Source organism: Hippocampus zosterae, chromosome 4 (genome assembly GCF_025434085.1).
Source record: "Hippocampus zosterae strain Florida chromosome 4, ASM2543408v3, whole genome shotgun sequence".
In the NCBI taxonomy this organism is placed as follows: domain Eukaryota; kingdom Metazoa; phylum Chordata; class Actinopteri; order Syngnathiformes; family Syngnathidae; genus Hippocampus; species Hippocampus zosterae.
The window spans coordinates 15,274,654-15,290,274 of record NC_067454.1 but is presented as its reverse complement, the minus strand read 5'-3'; the positions used below and the strand labels follow the sequence as shown (position 1 = coordinate 15,290,274).

Genomic DNA, 15,621 nt, shown 5'->3' with positions numbered 1-15,621 from the left:
TTCAAATGATTTTTTTTTTTGGTCTCTTTTGGCCAGCACAGGAAATCAACAGGGTGTTTATCACAGTTGTGTCAATCGGGCAGGTTGACTTCAGCTCATTCTTTGACCCCCCTGAATTTTCCCCCCTAAACAGTGGAATGTGATTGCAAAGGACGAAAAGCCGTTTGGAGTGTTTATCCCCCTGCCCTATATTCCGAAATGTAAGAATATGTCTTTGTACACAGACGGAGCTTTTTCAGAAATCCAAATCTGTTAGTGAGCACCTTTCGTGTAGTCAATACTGCAATCTCTTTATTTATACCTGCTCGATCCCCCCTGCCCTCAAATACATTCTCATTTTTATCACTTGAAAAAAAAAAATACAAGGAAGATGGCCTTTGCGTTGATTTATCTATCAGGATTTTTTGTCCCCAGCATCCGTGTTTCCAGATTATTGGACAAACTGGTTTCAGCGGCTTGGCAGCATGTACAGTACAGATGGAACATGGTCGCCAATGTGCAAATAAACTGGTTGTACGCTGAGCGTTCTCATGTTTTATTCTTTGTCATTAGCGCAAGGCGGTACCGCAGAGGTCTATTGGTAGGCGCGTGAGCCTTAGTTATTCGTGAGGCGGGCCCCTCGAGGGGGTGGGTGGGGGTTAGGGATCCTGTGACCTGGGGATTTATTTTTTTTTGCCATACAAAAACAAAGTTTAATTTGCTCATCCACTACAGTAGATGGCAGCATTGCTCTCACTTATTCATTTGATTTCAGGCAAATTGACGCACTTCAAATCTTTTCTGTGACACACATTTTAATAAAGTGATTCTTCATTGTTTTCTTTCATGTTAAGGATACAATGCTATGCAGAGGTGTACTTACAAATAAAATGTTATCTTCTCTCTTGGGGGTGGAGGGGGCGTAAATGCCTCTAATTCATTTTGCTGTCTGTTAAGGGGAAAAAATGGAAGTTATTGTATTTATTCTCAATATTTTTTAGCTAATCGGACAATTAGTTTAATTTTATTCTGCCAAATACAAGTATTGGCATAGGCCTTAAAAAATCTATAACGGTCTATTTTTTACCGATGATCTATTCATTGGAGAAAAAATTGAATAATAAAACAGCAAAACATACATCTGAGGTCTGGGTGTTGTCGCAGTCCAAGTTCAACACGACATGTGACTGATTGAAGTGGCTGGATTATCTCAGCGAAGGGGAAGAGCTCACCAACACAGATTGTAAACAATATGCGAGAAATGGGCCTTTTGTGTACATGGAAACATTTCACAACCAATACAACAGACAAATAGGACACCATTTTGATAATAGTTTAGATTTATATTTGTGTATATATATGTATATATGTATATATATTATATTGTGTCGTCTTAACATGTTGAATGCAACATCTCCAAGTTAGCTGTAACAATAAAAATACAATATCTTTGTGTCCTTAAAGTACATAAAATTCAAACAGCCAAACAAAAATAAAGAACCAAAAAAATAATAATAAACGGCCTAAGTAGTTCACAGAGGTACAAATATACAGTACAAATCTAATTTATCCAATAAAAGGGTACAAATAATAATAATTAAAAAAAGAAACAAGAAAATAGAAATATTAATGCTTTGTTAAATTCAGGTAGGTGTAGGGTAGTTCTAAGGGTGCACTTTGGGTGGACAACTCTATAAGGCTTTTGATAAACGATCAATACATATCGGTACAACCATAAAATAGTAAAAGTCATTATACAAAGTTCAGACGACCTGGATTATACTTGAGGATTGAATGTTACATTTACATCTTTGCATATGTTTTGCAGATTTAGGCATTTGGAGAGGAGAAAAAAAATACATTTTTTTTTCTTACGCAGTTACACATCACAACTTCACATACAAAGCAGTGTCATTTTGTGCCCCCAAAATAAGAACATCAAAATCGGGGAAAAATACATCTTTAAACTAGAAACTGTTCTGTTTTTTGTTTGTTTGTTTGTTTGTTTGTTTCCTCAAAATTCATCTCTGGGAAGTCCACCACCACTCACACACACGCACATATTGTACAAAGCGGGAGTTAAGGCATCAAACAATCGCGGTCAAAGCTCGTGTATGACAACGGCACACAACTCGGGCAAGTGATTGAGCATTTATTCCATATTCACCTTAAGGTCCACATACGACTGCGCTCATTGTCCTCACTAATAAGACAATTCGGCACAGCAGACCAAATAAAGGCTGAAACTTCAAGATTGTACTCGCATGCTAGAGAGTAGGAACATTATAAAACTCATATATAAATTGTGTGTGTGTGTTGTCAAGCAATGAGAAATTTTCAACAAATTAGTCGCACAATTTTCCACAACGGCAATGAAGCACATTTTTCTACAACGTATGTAACAGATATTTACTTGAGTAATATCTTGGAAATAATGTCAAATCATCAAAAAGAAAGTATATTTAGATTCAATTGATTCGAATAGCTTATTTTGACCTCTTTACATCTTTATATGGCGCTTTCAGAACAGCTGAAGCGGTAACAAAGCGCTTTACAGAACACCGAACAGAAAATAGCAAGAATATAAAATGCAATTCTCCGAACATTTAGCGCTTAACTAGTAGTATGTAGATGTCAACTGGTGTGCAGTTTTTCTTCCTGAGTACCTTGGACTTGTCTGACTTCTTTTCCAAAGTTCTACTAGTGAGGACAAAAAGCATTCTAGTACATAAACCTCAGGATCTCGAATAGATGCGCAAAGGACTTTCTGCCCTGCGATTCTTCAAACGACAGCGACAACACTGCCAAGAAGGGGATATTTAGTGCAAGTACTCACAGCAACACACCGTCAGCCATGTCAAAACAAGTGAAAAAAAAAGGCTGGTGTGGCACAACAACAACATAACAGAGGGCCCCCGGTGGCCAAAAGGTAAAGACAGAGGCGGCAAAGCTCACGACCCGAAATGGGATGAATACCTTGCGATTGTTGACACTAAATCAGGGGTGGGGAAACGTTTTCCGAACAGGCCTACGTTTTTTCCCAAGTCTTGCAAAAATCACAATTTCAAAAACCTGTTTGCATAATGGCCTTAAATCATATTGATCTTACTCTAGATTGATTCCAAAATGATTTTGTGACAACAACAATGCATAGATGGCAGAAACTACAATGTATCCGTTTTTCCATTTGTACAGCCATCATTCATATAACAGAATATATTTTTTTTCAGCTAAGCAGGCCCATTTCACACAGACTATGAAGTAAATGAAGACGACATCACCATTATTTTAGTATCCTCACAAAAAGTTAATTTCATTAACGCACTTGAAAAGTGAACTTAATTAGACCTCTAAACTAGTGGCAGACTCTGGCATGTGCGATATGTGTGGCAGCACAGGGTAATATTTCTGCTGCCCACCAAATAAAAAAACCTGGAGTTAAATTCTTTTCTATTGACATATAAATCATTGGCGTTCGTATGGGGTGTTTGCGCGCCACCGTCAAAGAAAATCTCAGATGAAACAGTGATTTCCAGCCAGAGTGACGGCGCACAACAAATAAATGTATCTTTGTCTCTCTATCAATGCCAGCAACTTTGATGGCATTGATACATAAGTCCATATGAAATGGACTTATGTATCCTCTGTTTGTGACAATTCTGTTTGGTGGTGTGCCGTGCGATTTGTCGAACTTAAAATATGTGCCTTGCTTCAATAACGGTTGGGAATCACTGCTCTAGGTGTCCTGATGTCCAATTGTAGCAGAACCAGGTAATGGATCAAACATCTGTTAGAGATTTTTGCCATTGAGCTTCTGAAACATTTCCAACAATTGTTGGACATGTACATTCAAAGTTTTGGAGGTCAAATTAAGGTCACCTCTAAAGGTTTTAGTGCACTGTAATTGCCCACCCCCCGCAGCCCGACATTTTTAAGTTCCTGTGCGTTGAGTATACGTCTTGTGAGTTTGGTTTTTGATGGTGTACTGTGAGAATTTTCTCAGAAAATGTGCCTTGCGTGAATAAAGGTTGGGAACACTATTACTATATATTACGAACATATGCGGGTTAAAACATTTTTTTGGCCTCTTCTGAAGAGTTCCACTGAGGTTTTATTTGTTTTCAGAATTGCATGGCAAGCGGGAGCACGTATTCTAGTGCAGGTTGGTTGCCCAGCTGCTGTTTAACAGCCACAATGACAAGCAGAGAGAAGAACGGCAGAGCAAACTAGCAATCGGCTGAGCGGTCCTGCTGTGTTTACTGCATAGGAGACGACGTGTATTTAAAAAAAAAAGAAAAAGGCAGCCGTATTGCAAATAGCATCAAAATCACTCATACAGGGCGTCCCTGAAGTCGGGACATATAACTGACAGCAATGTTGAGTTATTGCATTGAGTTTACCTGAATTTTGCAAAAGGCATCAACAATTTGCCTAACAAATGTTGCAAATTATTTAAAAGACGTTAATACGTTTTTTCCTCCTACTATTTGAGTACCGGTACTTGGTGAATTGCCCATATATGCAACAAGACGATGACTCAGCACTACCTTTGGCACACCGCACTCAGTGGTGGGGGGATCGTCCCCCAACCCAGAGGTTCAGGATTCAATCCCTGGCCATTGCGACCTTGTCTAAGTGTCCTTGAGCAAGACGCTGAACCCCCAGTTCCTCTTTATGTTGCTAAGTAAATAAGGAAACCATGTAAGGTGCTTTGTACTATAAGTGACTATTTACCCGTTCCTAGATCTCAAAATGGTGCCAAAGCACAACATTTTTCTATTAGATAAGGATATGTCATAACGAAATGAAACTCCTACCATCGCTTCAACATGGTTCCTTGGCACAAAGATACCACCAAAGCACCACTTTTTTGTTAGAGGGTAGGTTACTGCCATGAAAAAAAATATGAATATGTGGGGAACACTGTATTCGAATTCAATGGAATGTTGGAAATGTAACTTCTTGAAAATATTTAAGTGTCCTGACTTAAGAGACACCCTGTAATTACTTTTTTTTTAGATAAGGCCAGAGGCCAGACATTTTTAACGTAAACATTTTCTGCTCAACACAAAGCAAAACAGCCAGTTGGAAGTCATATTTTTTTAGTAGGAATGTTTCGGCGTGCATGATGTGCTGCCTAATTACTAAAACCTTTGCATGTTTCCGTGTCTTCGAATTGAACTTATATCTTCAGTGAGCGGGAGGAAACTGCAGCATTCATCTTGGCTAATTTGTAAACATTTTTTTTTAAATGCATGTCAGTTTTCCAAACATATTCCCTTCGCGTGGGGTGAGACAAAAGTTTGTTGACTAATTAACCACGGACAAACAGAGGAAAATACAAGAAGAAAATGTGATCAAACATCAGCGAGATGGGGAATCAACAAGCTTAGAAAATGGAGGATGGAAATAGTGCATCAATATTTAAGTTGGGGTGAGACAAGGTGGACTTTTTTTTTGGAAAAATATCTAATGAGGATAGCCCCGCTGTGGGCTCTATTGCTTAAATTTTGGTAAATGCGCAGACTCGAGACAAAGGCAAACGTGATTCTCTGGGTCATTCCCCAAGGTCACAGTCTGCTGTTTAAGGAGGTCTCTGTGGTACATCGAGGAGATGAGTTGGTAGGGTGGACTCGCTGACGATACTGGAATGAATAAAGCACGGATTCCAGTTTGTTGTACTTAAGCACACATAGACAGACATAAACACACGGAGGTGTTAGTGGACAAAAAGAGGGCGTGATTGATTCTTAACAAGTTGGATTGTAAGACGAGCGACGGAACGCGCTGCGCTTCGTGTGTCGGCGTCGCGCAACAGACACCGGCCGACAGGAATGGATTCAAGATTGGAGGGCTCCAAACGCAAGCTGGAGTCGTCCAAGTGCATTCCAATCAGGAAGTGCATTCCCATAAGAGGGGGTGACCTCCAGTGAGGAAGTGGTGACAGAGGGAGGAGAAATGCAGTGTACGAGGACTATTCCTGGAAACTACAAACTTCTCCCTTAGGGCGAGTGACGTGGAGCCAGAACAACATATAGATATACTGTAGATATTTTTTTCAGTTGGATGTGCAAAGAATCTTCAACATTCTCAGGCTACATTCTCACTCTTTTCTCCATCCGTAAACGGTCTCCTCCACAGCTGCTACTAGGGCTGAACGATTTTGGAATACAATCTAATTGCAATTCCAAAGTATTGTGATTGCAATTTAATATGTGATTTGTTTTTTCAAGGTCCTCATCACGTGTATTTAAAATGACAACCAAATGATCGGGGGCCACTTATACTGCAGAACTTTACCCGCGAATATTTTTTTTGCTCAGATTTTCATGGCAATTTTTGTTTACCCCCCCATCCTTCATTTTTTTTCCAAAGTAATGAAACTTGAATTGCTTTTCTTAGTGCTGTGTTTCGCTATCTTGATGTTACTTCTGGGAAAAATGTGTTCCTTCTATAAAAAGGTGGTAGATAAAATGGTGGAAATATAGATGTACTTTCATGTGCTTTGAATTTTGGGACAGGTAAAGTTCTGTCATAAAAAACTATTTAAAAATCTCTCCCAGGTAATGCGTGTTTATTTCCGTTTACCAATTGCTACTAGATAGTCGATCAGTTTTGTTTTTGTGCATGTGAAGGATTAAGAAATTGTTTTTTTCAGCCATTGTGCTTTTTAGATGGGTTGAAAAAATAAACCGTTAATCGGTGAGCAGTTTTCGCCAAATTGTATCTGCAAAATGGCATTGGGTGTCTGTGATAACTGATCACTCTAATTGACTGTTAGCTAGCCAAACGGAAAGGGGAATTAACAAAAGCAAACAGCAAAAAGCATTATCTTTTTGTTGGACAAGGTTGCAGCATGTGCATTTCATTCCACGAAACCATGACTGTGGATGGCAAGTTAGAAACAATGCAGAATGTGACTGTCATGCATTCTAAATCATTGTGATGTCGGTTTGATTTCGATTAATCGTTCAGCCCTAATTTCCACAGAACGGCGTTGCTACTTCCCTGCATTGGAGCGTCCTTCGATGGACAGTTTGACCTCTTGGGGGATAAAAGAGGGCCGGATGTGTCCAGAGGTGCTGATCTGTGGACAGGCGCCATGCTCTCCCTTCGTACTGTATCTTTGGAGGCCAGGTGAGGACCAGCGCCTCTGAGAAGCACCAAGCACGGCCCCCATGGCGGCACCCGCCAAGGCAGAGGCATCCGTGTGCAACTGGTAGCCGCCCTGACTCCTGGGGTGCTCGCCTGAGGTCCGACTCGGTCTGACGTGGGGCTCGGGGTGGTGTGTGGCTTCTTCCTTGTCCGCCGTGTCTTTCTCCGCCTCCCTCGGCCTGTCTCTGTGCATGCGCTCTGCCCTGAAATGAGTCTGAGGACGCGAGTGCTGCGGGGCGGGCGGCCCCATGACCTGCTGAACGGGTTCCGACGCAGAAGCGCTTTTGCTCAACGTCCTAGCCACATTCTGCTGTTGGGGGTGATGGTGTTGCACGGCGGCTTTTTGCTGCAGTGTGATGGACACGCACACGTCCCCAACTTGCATCTGATGGCAGGCCAGGCCGTAAAGCTGTGCTGTGCGGTCCGGGCTGTAGGATGACCAGCCTTGGCCAAACACGAAAAAAGGGTGCTCCGGGGGTACATCGATGGTCACTTTGCTCTGCTGCTCCCCCACGGTAAAGTGCAGCGTCACGAGATCGGGCCTCTGTTGGCTGGCGCGAATGTCCACCACCATGCTTGAGTCGATTTTCAGACCCCCACTAAGCTCAGCGCTGCGCACAAAGTCCTGAGTCTGCAGGTCCTCCACGCGCTTCAGCTCCCCAGTGGCCAGCTGGATAATGGCGCCCTTCATGAAGTGTGACGGGTTGGCAGTGGCTGGTCCGGGGACAGTGCTTGGAGCTAAGACCTGGGTCACCTCAGCGGGGGGCTGCTGCTGAGGTATGACCGGCTCACCCACGGCCCTCTCAGGGAGGCACGCCCGGCCTGAAAGATCTGAGGTTTTAAGGGAGGACTTAGGAGAGCTGTCATTGGCCTGTTGCTGAGGCTGTGGGTGATACTCCACAGGGACGAGCATCGGCTGCCCATTGGCTAGCATGACAGCGTGGGACGGCGGACCCGCATGTTGTTTTTGCTGCTGCAGTCCACTCACTCTGGGCTCACCGTAGCTTACATGTTGGACCAGGTACCCGGACTGGCCAGAAGCGAGAGCCGGGTTTTCTCCGTGGACATCTCTGGCTCGCTGCATACTCTGCGACAGATTCATGGGGGCGAAGGAGACCTCTTTACGCCCTCCGCTGACACCTTGGTTGGAGGAGGAGGAGGAGGAGGAGGAGGTCAAACTGCCAACCACCTGCTGCACCTGGACAACATTGAAAAAAAAGAAATCAATAATTAAAACATATTCAACCTGTACAGCACGAAAGGTCAGACCACTTAGAGCAACATTCTTGAGAGCAAATATGTCCCAAAGGTAGAATGGAGTATTCTACCATTTATCCTGTCCATTAATTGAGTAATCTAATACAAAATTATTTTGCATTATTAAGCACAATAACAGACACAGGTGAGGTCCAGGTATATTTATGTCATCAGACAGCGGCAGATCACTTGATAGAGGAGGTCATTGGTTCAAATCCCGGTTTTCACTGCCTGCTGTCAAAGTGTCCTTGGAAAAACCACGACCGGACCGCCGACCTCCTCTGTCCGGACCCTCGGCAAATTGTATAAAATAATAAATTATAAAGTGATGTTTACGTTATACATTTTCTATTTTTGGACTATAATCTGCGCATTACCGCGATCGCTTGTTAAAATTATCTGTTGTATTATTTGCGTGCACGAACAGATGTATTGCAGAGGACGCAGCAGCGCGACTGTATGTGTATAATGTTTGACGAACTGGAGACGAGCAGGTTGAGCAGGGCATGTCGGCGATAACGATGTGCCGATTGGCTCCTCTGAACTTAAGGTGTGTCCGTACATAAGCGTCACGCATTATGAATGTATTATTGTGTCAGGAAACAGACGCATGCGCGACGCCAGTGTGCTCGCAGCTTCAGCAAGGGAGAGCCGCACACAGACAATTAGACAGGACGAATCGCGGGAGGTTTCGATCGTGTGCAGTTTTGCTCCCGTCTACCCGGGGATCTTTGCAGCTGTTTAACAGCATAACACCGCAACATGGTAAATGAACATCCCAATGGCGTCCTCAAATAATATTTGCATGCCTCAGACATTGCATTCACCTATAGTGGAAGAAAAGCACTGCACATTCCTGTGCTCCCTTGTGTCAGTATTTAAAATGGTTCTTAACTCCTCTTCTGATGTATTTTTCAGTGATTTCAGAGGGGATGTGAAAAGGGGAATTGTACAAATGAAAATAATATTTTTGTTTTCATGTTTAGTATTTATTTTGGTAAAATTGGTATTTTGTTTTGCTTTTCTTAAATTAAGGGAAAAAAGACAACTACTGTTTAACAAAGTTAAAGTATAAATGTCTTATTTCCCTAAAAGGTCTATTTCTATTTTTAAGCAGGCACAACTTAACAAAATAAAAGAGTTCCTCTGCCTCAACACAATACCTCTCATTATTTGCTGTGTACCGGCAAAGTGAATAATTGTTATTTTCATGCACCCAATTATTGGTTGGTTGTGAGGAGTGTTGATTTGTATAAGCATGGCTTGACCATACTAAAAGGGCATATAGACCTGCTCCCCATGACTGCCGTGCATGGGACCGGACCTTGGTCTTATTTATTAAAAAAAAGTGGACCTGTGACAGCATTTCTAGTTGAGGACCACTGGTCTATATTGTTCATGAAAAAAACTGTTTTCAATTACTCTCCTGATTTCACAAAGAATAAATGTCTTTGGCATCCTCATATTCTACTCTCATATCTTACTGACTGCGTATGGCTTTTACAGGTAGTGTCTGGCCTGGTGAGTGACGTGGGCGTCAGCAAATCCCCATGTAGAGTTGGCTGACTGTTAAACTATTTTACCCTAGCCCAGAGAGATATATCAATGTGTTAGCCCATCTGCATGCTGAGAGACTGGGGTTGATTTGTGGCCATCAACAGCTCATCTGTGTCAATCGACGCGGCTTATTATATGTTTGTTCAGCAAAGCCATTAAAGGTGCAAAGGCGGCTCTGACTATCATTGACTGATTCGATGGAAGATGATACGAAAACATCTAACATCAATGTGTTAGTTACCTTGTGTTGGGAATCATAGACTACCGGTAGTTCCTGTGGTGCATATTACACTTTGTCTTCCTTGTAAAGTGTGATATCTTTTCAAACTTTGGGGATTATCTGTCTTTTACTGAATCTTTGCTCCTGGTTTGCTGCCAACGTACCAATCTTCACAGAAGGGTGCATGTGATTGCATTAGCACTTGTCTATGTGGAAAAATTATCTCTGCAAAGCTTCCGGGTAGGGATTTTGCTTCAACTTTTTGTGCTAACAAATTACTCATGTTTTAAAGAAAGTATGCCTCTTAGTTTCATTGGAAACTGAAGTCCAGGGTGTACTCACTCAAACACAGCTAGGACATGCTATCCCCTCCGTGACCTGAATGAGGACGAGCGCTACAGAAAGTGAATGGATGCATCTCATGTAGAAATTAAAATAATGACGAATAAAGGATTACTGTATCTGAACAAAAAAAGTTGAGAATGAAGTCTGTGTCAGGATGGATACTTGTTTTAGATGACACACATCAACACTTACCTCGAGGTCACTGTCTGGAGTGCTGCGATGGCAGGGTGAGCTCAGCTTGCGTTTCTGGTTGGTCTCGTGCGCTCCGGGTAGGGCGGCTACTTGCTGCACTCGCGTGTTCCTGATTGGGTAGAGCGAGTCCAACACAAGTTCCCTGCCCCCGCGGTCCTTATCACCTCCATTTATCTCTGGCTCCTTTTCCTGATGCACACTGTGGGTGTCCCTGGAGGCGGCGATGGCTCTGGCAGCACCCTGAGGATGGTAGAAGACCGGCAAGCCCCGCGAGGTGAGCTCTGCGCCGGACAAGACGCCGACAGCCCCGAGTTGCTGCTGGGCGGCCTGCTCTGTAGGCAGCATCAGCGGAACGCTGCCGGATGCAGAAACTTTGGCAAAGGTATGAGTGGCTACCTGAGCCTGAGGAGGTGGTGAGACCACACCTTCTTGTATGACAGACTGGTAAGGGACGAGGTGCGACACGGCATGGGCCTGAGAGATGGTCGCTGAAGGTGAAATTAATGAACCGGGGACAAAGCCTGGGGGCAAAGCGTACGGTAAGGCCGCATACGGGGAGCTGACGAACTGGAGGGAGGAATGAGGGAGCTGCGTGTAGCCCAGAGGAGGATAAGGAAGGCCCGGATGCTGCAGGAGGGGCGAGTGTACAGTGTAGGCTGGAGAGATGTGGCTTAACACTGTGTGAGGACTGGTGGGCGAGTATGTAACAGACGGTAGAGCCACTTTATAAAGCATACTGTATTGGTCTACTGGCACTGCTGATATGCCCTCAGAAGTGTCCACGCCGTAGTGAAGTCCTGGCTGAGCTCGCAGCCACTCCCCGGACGGAGGCCCTCCCTGAGAGTCACTGTTGGCTGCACAGTTCGAGATGGAGCCCACTTCATCCTCTGCAACAGTGCTTCCTCCACCGCTGGCACCCACACTTCCTCCTCCTCTTTCAACGGTAGACGCCGCTCCTGGTATCCCTGCAGTGCCGCCACAGTTACGAACAGGCAGGTCCCTCTTCTTAGGAGGCAGACACTCCTGGTTGCGTTCCTGAGCCGGTTTCATCGCAACGTTGAGTCCGACAAAGTAAATTCACTGCACGCCGCAGGGGCAGACACTCGCAAGCCAGTCGAGCCACGCAGGCACCAGCTCTGAAATCCCCGGGCTGACTTCCGCTGGCAATTCTCCTGAGAACAAAACAAAGCACATATGAGCAGGAGAACAAAATCATGTGTTCTCGTGGGGTCCATTTACAAAATGGCTGTCTCAGATGACTTTATTTAATTTGGGGTTTGGAATGAATCATACATGGTCAATAAAAGATGATGCTGTCACAATGATGTCACCGTTGGGAGTGCTGGCACTGCTGTTTATCCTCAAAGACAAAGACAACAATCCTGCACCAGATCTGGACTGTACCCACTTGGTCTACTTTTCATCACTCTGCCATATACATGATAATCAGGACATATAGGAAGTATGTAATAACTATTTATGCAAGCAACTGACTTGACAAAAAAAGTACAACTGAAGTCATCATTTGTCTTGTTGAAAAAAATCCATCAGCTTATTAGGTTAAAAGTCATATTTTAGAATGCTGCAGTTGTTTTGGTGAAAGTAAAGCATCCCAATTGCTGCAGTCACAAATGTCTTCATTTTTTAGCACAAAATACATTTCAGGCCCAGATATAGAAAGTTTAAAATAAAAAACGTATGGATGGATAAGCAAATGGTAATTTTACACAATGTGAGCATGAGTGTGTTTTATCATAATGTTTTTGGTACTTTGAGTTTAGAATGGCATTGGTACTACTAATGACATTAAAAAAATACCAGTTAACATTGAGTCACGCACGTCGTTACCAGAAGTGCTTATGTGCAGATCTGAACTAATGCAAGTGTTGGCTCACTAACAACAACAACAAGTTGTCCTACTAATGAGGACAGCAGTACAGTGTTACTTAAGATGGATATCAAGGATAACGAATAAATGCTCAAACAGCTTTATGGCTTCAAGTTTAAGCATTTATACAATATCTGACTGGGGTGCTGAATAATGAATAAAAACAACTACCAGGACTAATAAATGCACAAATTGCTTTATTCTGTATTCTATTAGTGCATATGTGACACACCTTGCACTTCCCTGGTAGTACAAGTAGCATTCAGACATCAACTAGTGTACAGTTTTGCCTCAGTAGTTACTGTACATGCAATTGTCCAACTCATGAAGACAAAGAGCTTACTTAACATCCCACTTAAGTCAAGTCAAGTCAACAGTATTTATAGAGCACTTTCAAACAGCCATCGCTGCATACAAAGTGCTGTACATGGAGCGATTTAACATACACAATGAACAGTAAGACGAATCCGTAATAAAGGCGGTAGAAAGCACCAAGCAGTAAAATCAAGAACAAATCTAAGTCATGCCGAGTCGAACGCCAAAGAATACAAGTGAGTTTTGAGGAGGGCTTTAAAGATGGGCAGCGAGGAGGCTTGCCGAATGTTCAGTGGGAGGTCATTTCAGAGAGGGGGACCAGCAACAGAAAAGGCTCGATCCCCTTTGAGCCTCAGTTTAGTTCTCTGTACTTCTTACACTTACTTGGTACTTGGTACACTTAACATAGACGTTAAGTGGGATTTCAAGGATATCAAATAAATGTTCAAACGGCTTTCAAAATAGATGCTTTAGAATTTAGATTTCTGCACACAGAATTACTAGTAGGCACTTTGGTCGGTTCCAGCAGGTTACTAGTGTGTGACACCTACCAACTAGCTGGGCCTAGGAGTTACAAGTACAGCTCAATTGTTTACAAGTACGGTTTAATTACATCTGAGTTGGTCAAAAGTCGCACGAGTAGTAAGGAAAATGTTTATACACATAGACATTTGATCTTGTCTTACACAACACAATACATGCTGATTTATATAGCGCTTTCACAACAGTGGCAGCTGTAACAAAGCGCTTAACAAAACAGTTAACATATGTGGATATCAAGCAAAGTGACAAAATGCTCATGGCCTTTCCATCTTTATACAATCACGTGGCTGTAAGGTTCCTCAACATCTCCGAAATAGAGCCATAAACCGAAAGAGAAATTAATGCTTTAAAGATACTCAGATCAGTTCCATGAGTTTCGTTTTTTTAATCACATCATAAATTCAATATCACATAACTACTCAAAGACTTTTCGTTCATGTGACCAAGTCCCATAACATGACGGATTTCCAAGTACACTTCGAAAACAACAATGACATATTATAACTATGTTAAGCAGAGCCGTATCGTTTTAAACGAGGGTGTCATCGTGTGAAAACTAGCAGCTGATTCGTGGGAAGAGCACAAGTTAATCATGAGTTTGGTCACTTATCTGTTTGAGGAATAATGTTCCAACGATACCATCGATGGGCTTCCTGGTTCTCACTGGGAACACTCAGTGAGCCCAAAAGTCACTCGAACTCCGTTACACAGCACAGGCACTGTACACCGTTAACTACTAGTGGGTGCGTTTAACGAGCACTTAATACCACGAAAATCACATGTAACATTGCATCCTTTCAAGCGTTTTGTGCGATTAAGCGTTTTGGTGTTTAAAAAGTGGAGTTCGTAGGCCTATTATTCATTATTCGTGTCGCGTTCCACTGGTTCCGGCTAGTTAGCTGCTCGGCTAAGGCTGTTAGCTCACTCAATTCCACTCCTGCTCGATTCCTATCGCTTCACAAATGCCGCGGCAACGCGCACCGTGTTCTTGTTGGGAACGGTGACGCAGGGGAGTAAAGCAGACTTACCTCCAATTGTCATCGCGGAAGGACTTTGCTGAGGGTTGGAAATAAGGAGAGAGGATGAGCGATGTGTGACAAAAATCAAGGCTCAGAAGTCGAGCCCATCTCGAAGGCCAGCGGAGGCGCTCACATATGACGTCATCAGGTTGATGCTATCGCCTTACAAGTGACTCATGTTTTTGTGTCTTAGTAGTACGTTTTGATGCCCCGTTGCACTTACATAGTTCAAACTAACACTTCGGTCAGAAATCTACAGCGTCCTTCAGGATGACTCACATAACATCACGTTGTCCATTCGTAGTTGAAATTGTTATCAGTTTGTGGTTGCTGTAATGAGGGACTCATGGAATTCGCGGGGATAGTGACTGGATTGGCTCGCAATTAGCGATCTACCGCGAACAATTGACGCGCACTCGGTTGTATTGAAAAAGAAATTGTGGCGGCGTCAATTATCATTTAAGACAATAAGGGTTTTTCACGAAAAACGGTTAATTTTTTTTTTCTATTGGCAAAAATAAATACTGTATATCCACAGTTGCCACACTTTGCGTGTTTGGGCGTCAACTACACCGTCACACTAATTATCGCAGTCATTAGATTAGTTGTGAAAAAAATGTTTAAATGTGTAGCCTCTATTAAATACTCAATTTTTAACAATTAAAATGTAATATTTATAATGAACGTGGTTATTTTATTAAATACAACAGTGCTTATTGATACAAATTCAATTTATTCTATGACCACTCTGGTAACACCATACATTTGTTTCTCAAGTCATGTTTCCTTCTTGAAATGAATGGAAGTCCCATTAATCTCTTCCAGCTCTGCCACCACCCAGAAAACATCGTGTTTTTAAAGAAAAATAGCAGTCTATATTAGTTTATAAAAACATACAGTAATGACACCATTAAATACAATGAAGAAGAATTAAACTAATTTCATGCACATTGTGCTGCTCATTCTGGTGTGCATACATTGACTACCAGGGGCCTCGGTAAGCTGCATGTCATTCTTCATAGAAGATAAAGAATATATCTCTTAGTATTATATTAGCCGTCATTTGGTGCAGCGCTGCCTATGCACCTTTATTCACTGCTGTTTTTAATACATGTTAATCTTGTGTTTTATGTTTATGAAGCCTCCTTTTG

At 42.7% G+C, this 15,621-nt stretch overlaps 1 protein-coding gene across 1 annotated transcript; it reads right to left on the bottom strand.

The window, feature by feature from the left end:
• Positions 1–776: 776 nt before the first annotated feature.
• atxn1l (ataxin 1-like) lies at positions 777–15,090 on the bottom strand. The gene is made up of 3 exons (XM_052063774.1): positions 14,480–15,090; positions 10,706–11,877; positions 777–8,332 (listed from the first exon to the last, which is right to left on the bottom strand). Exons 2-3 carry the CDS (start codon positions 11,753–11,755, stop codon positions 6,980–6,982), a joined length of 2,403 nt encoding a protein of 800 aa, XP_051919734.1. The 5' UTR covers positions 11,756–11,877; positions 14,480–15,090; the 3' UTR covers positions 777–6,979.
• Between the last annotated feature and the right edge of the window lie 531 nt (positions 15,091–15,621).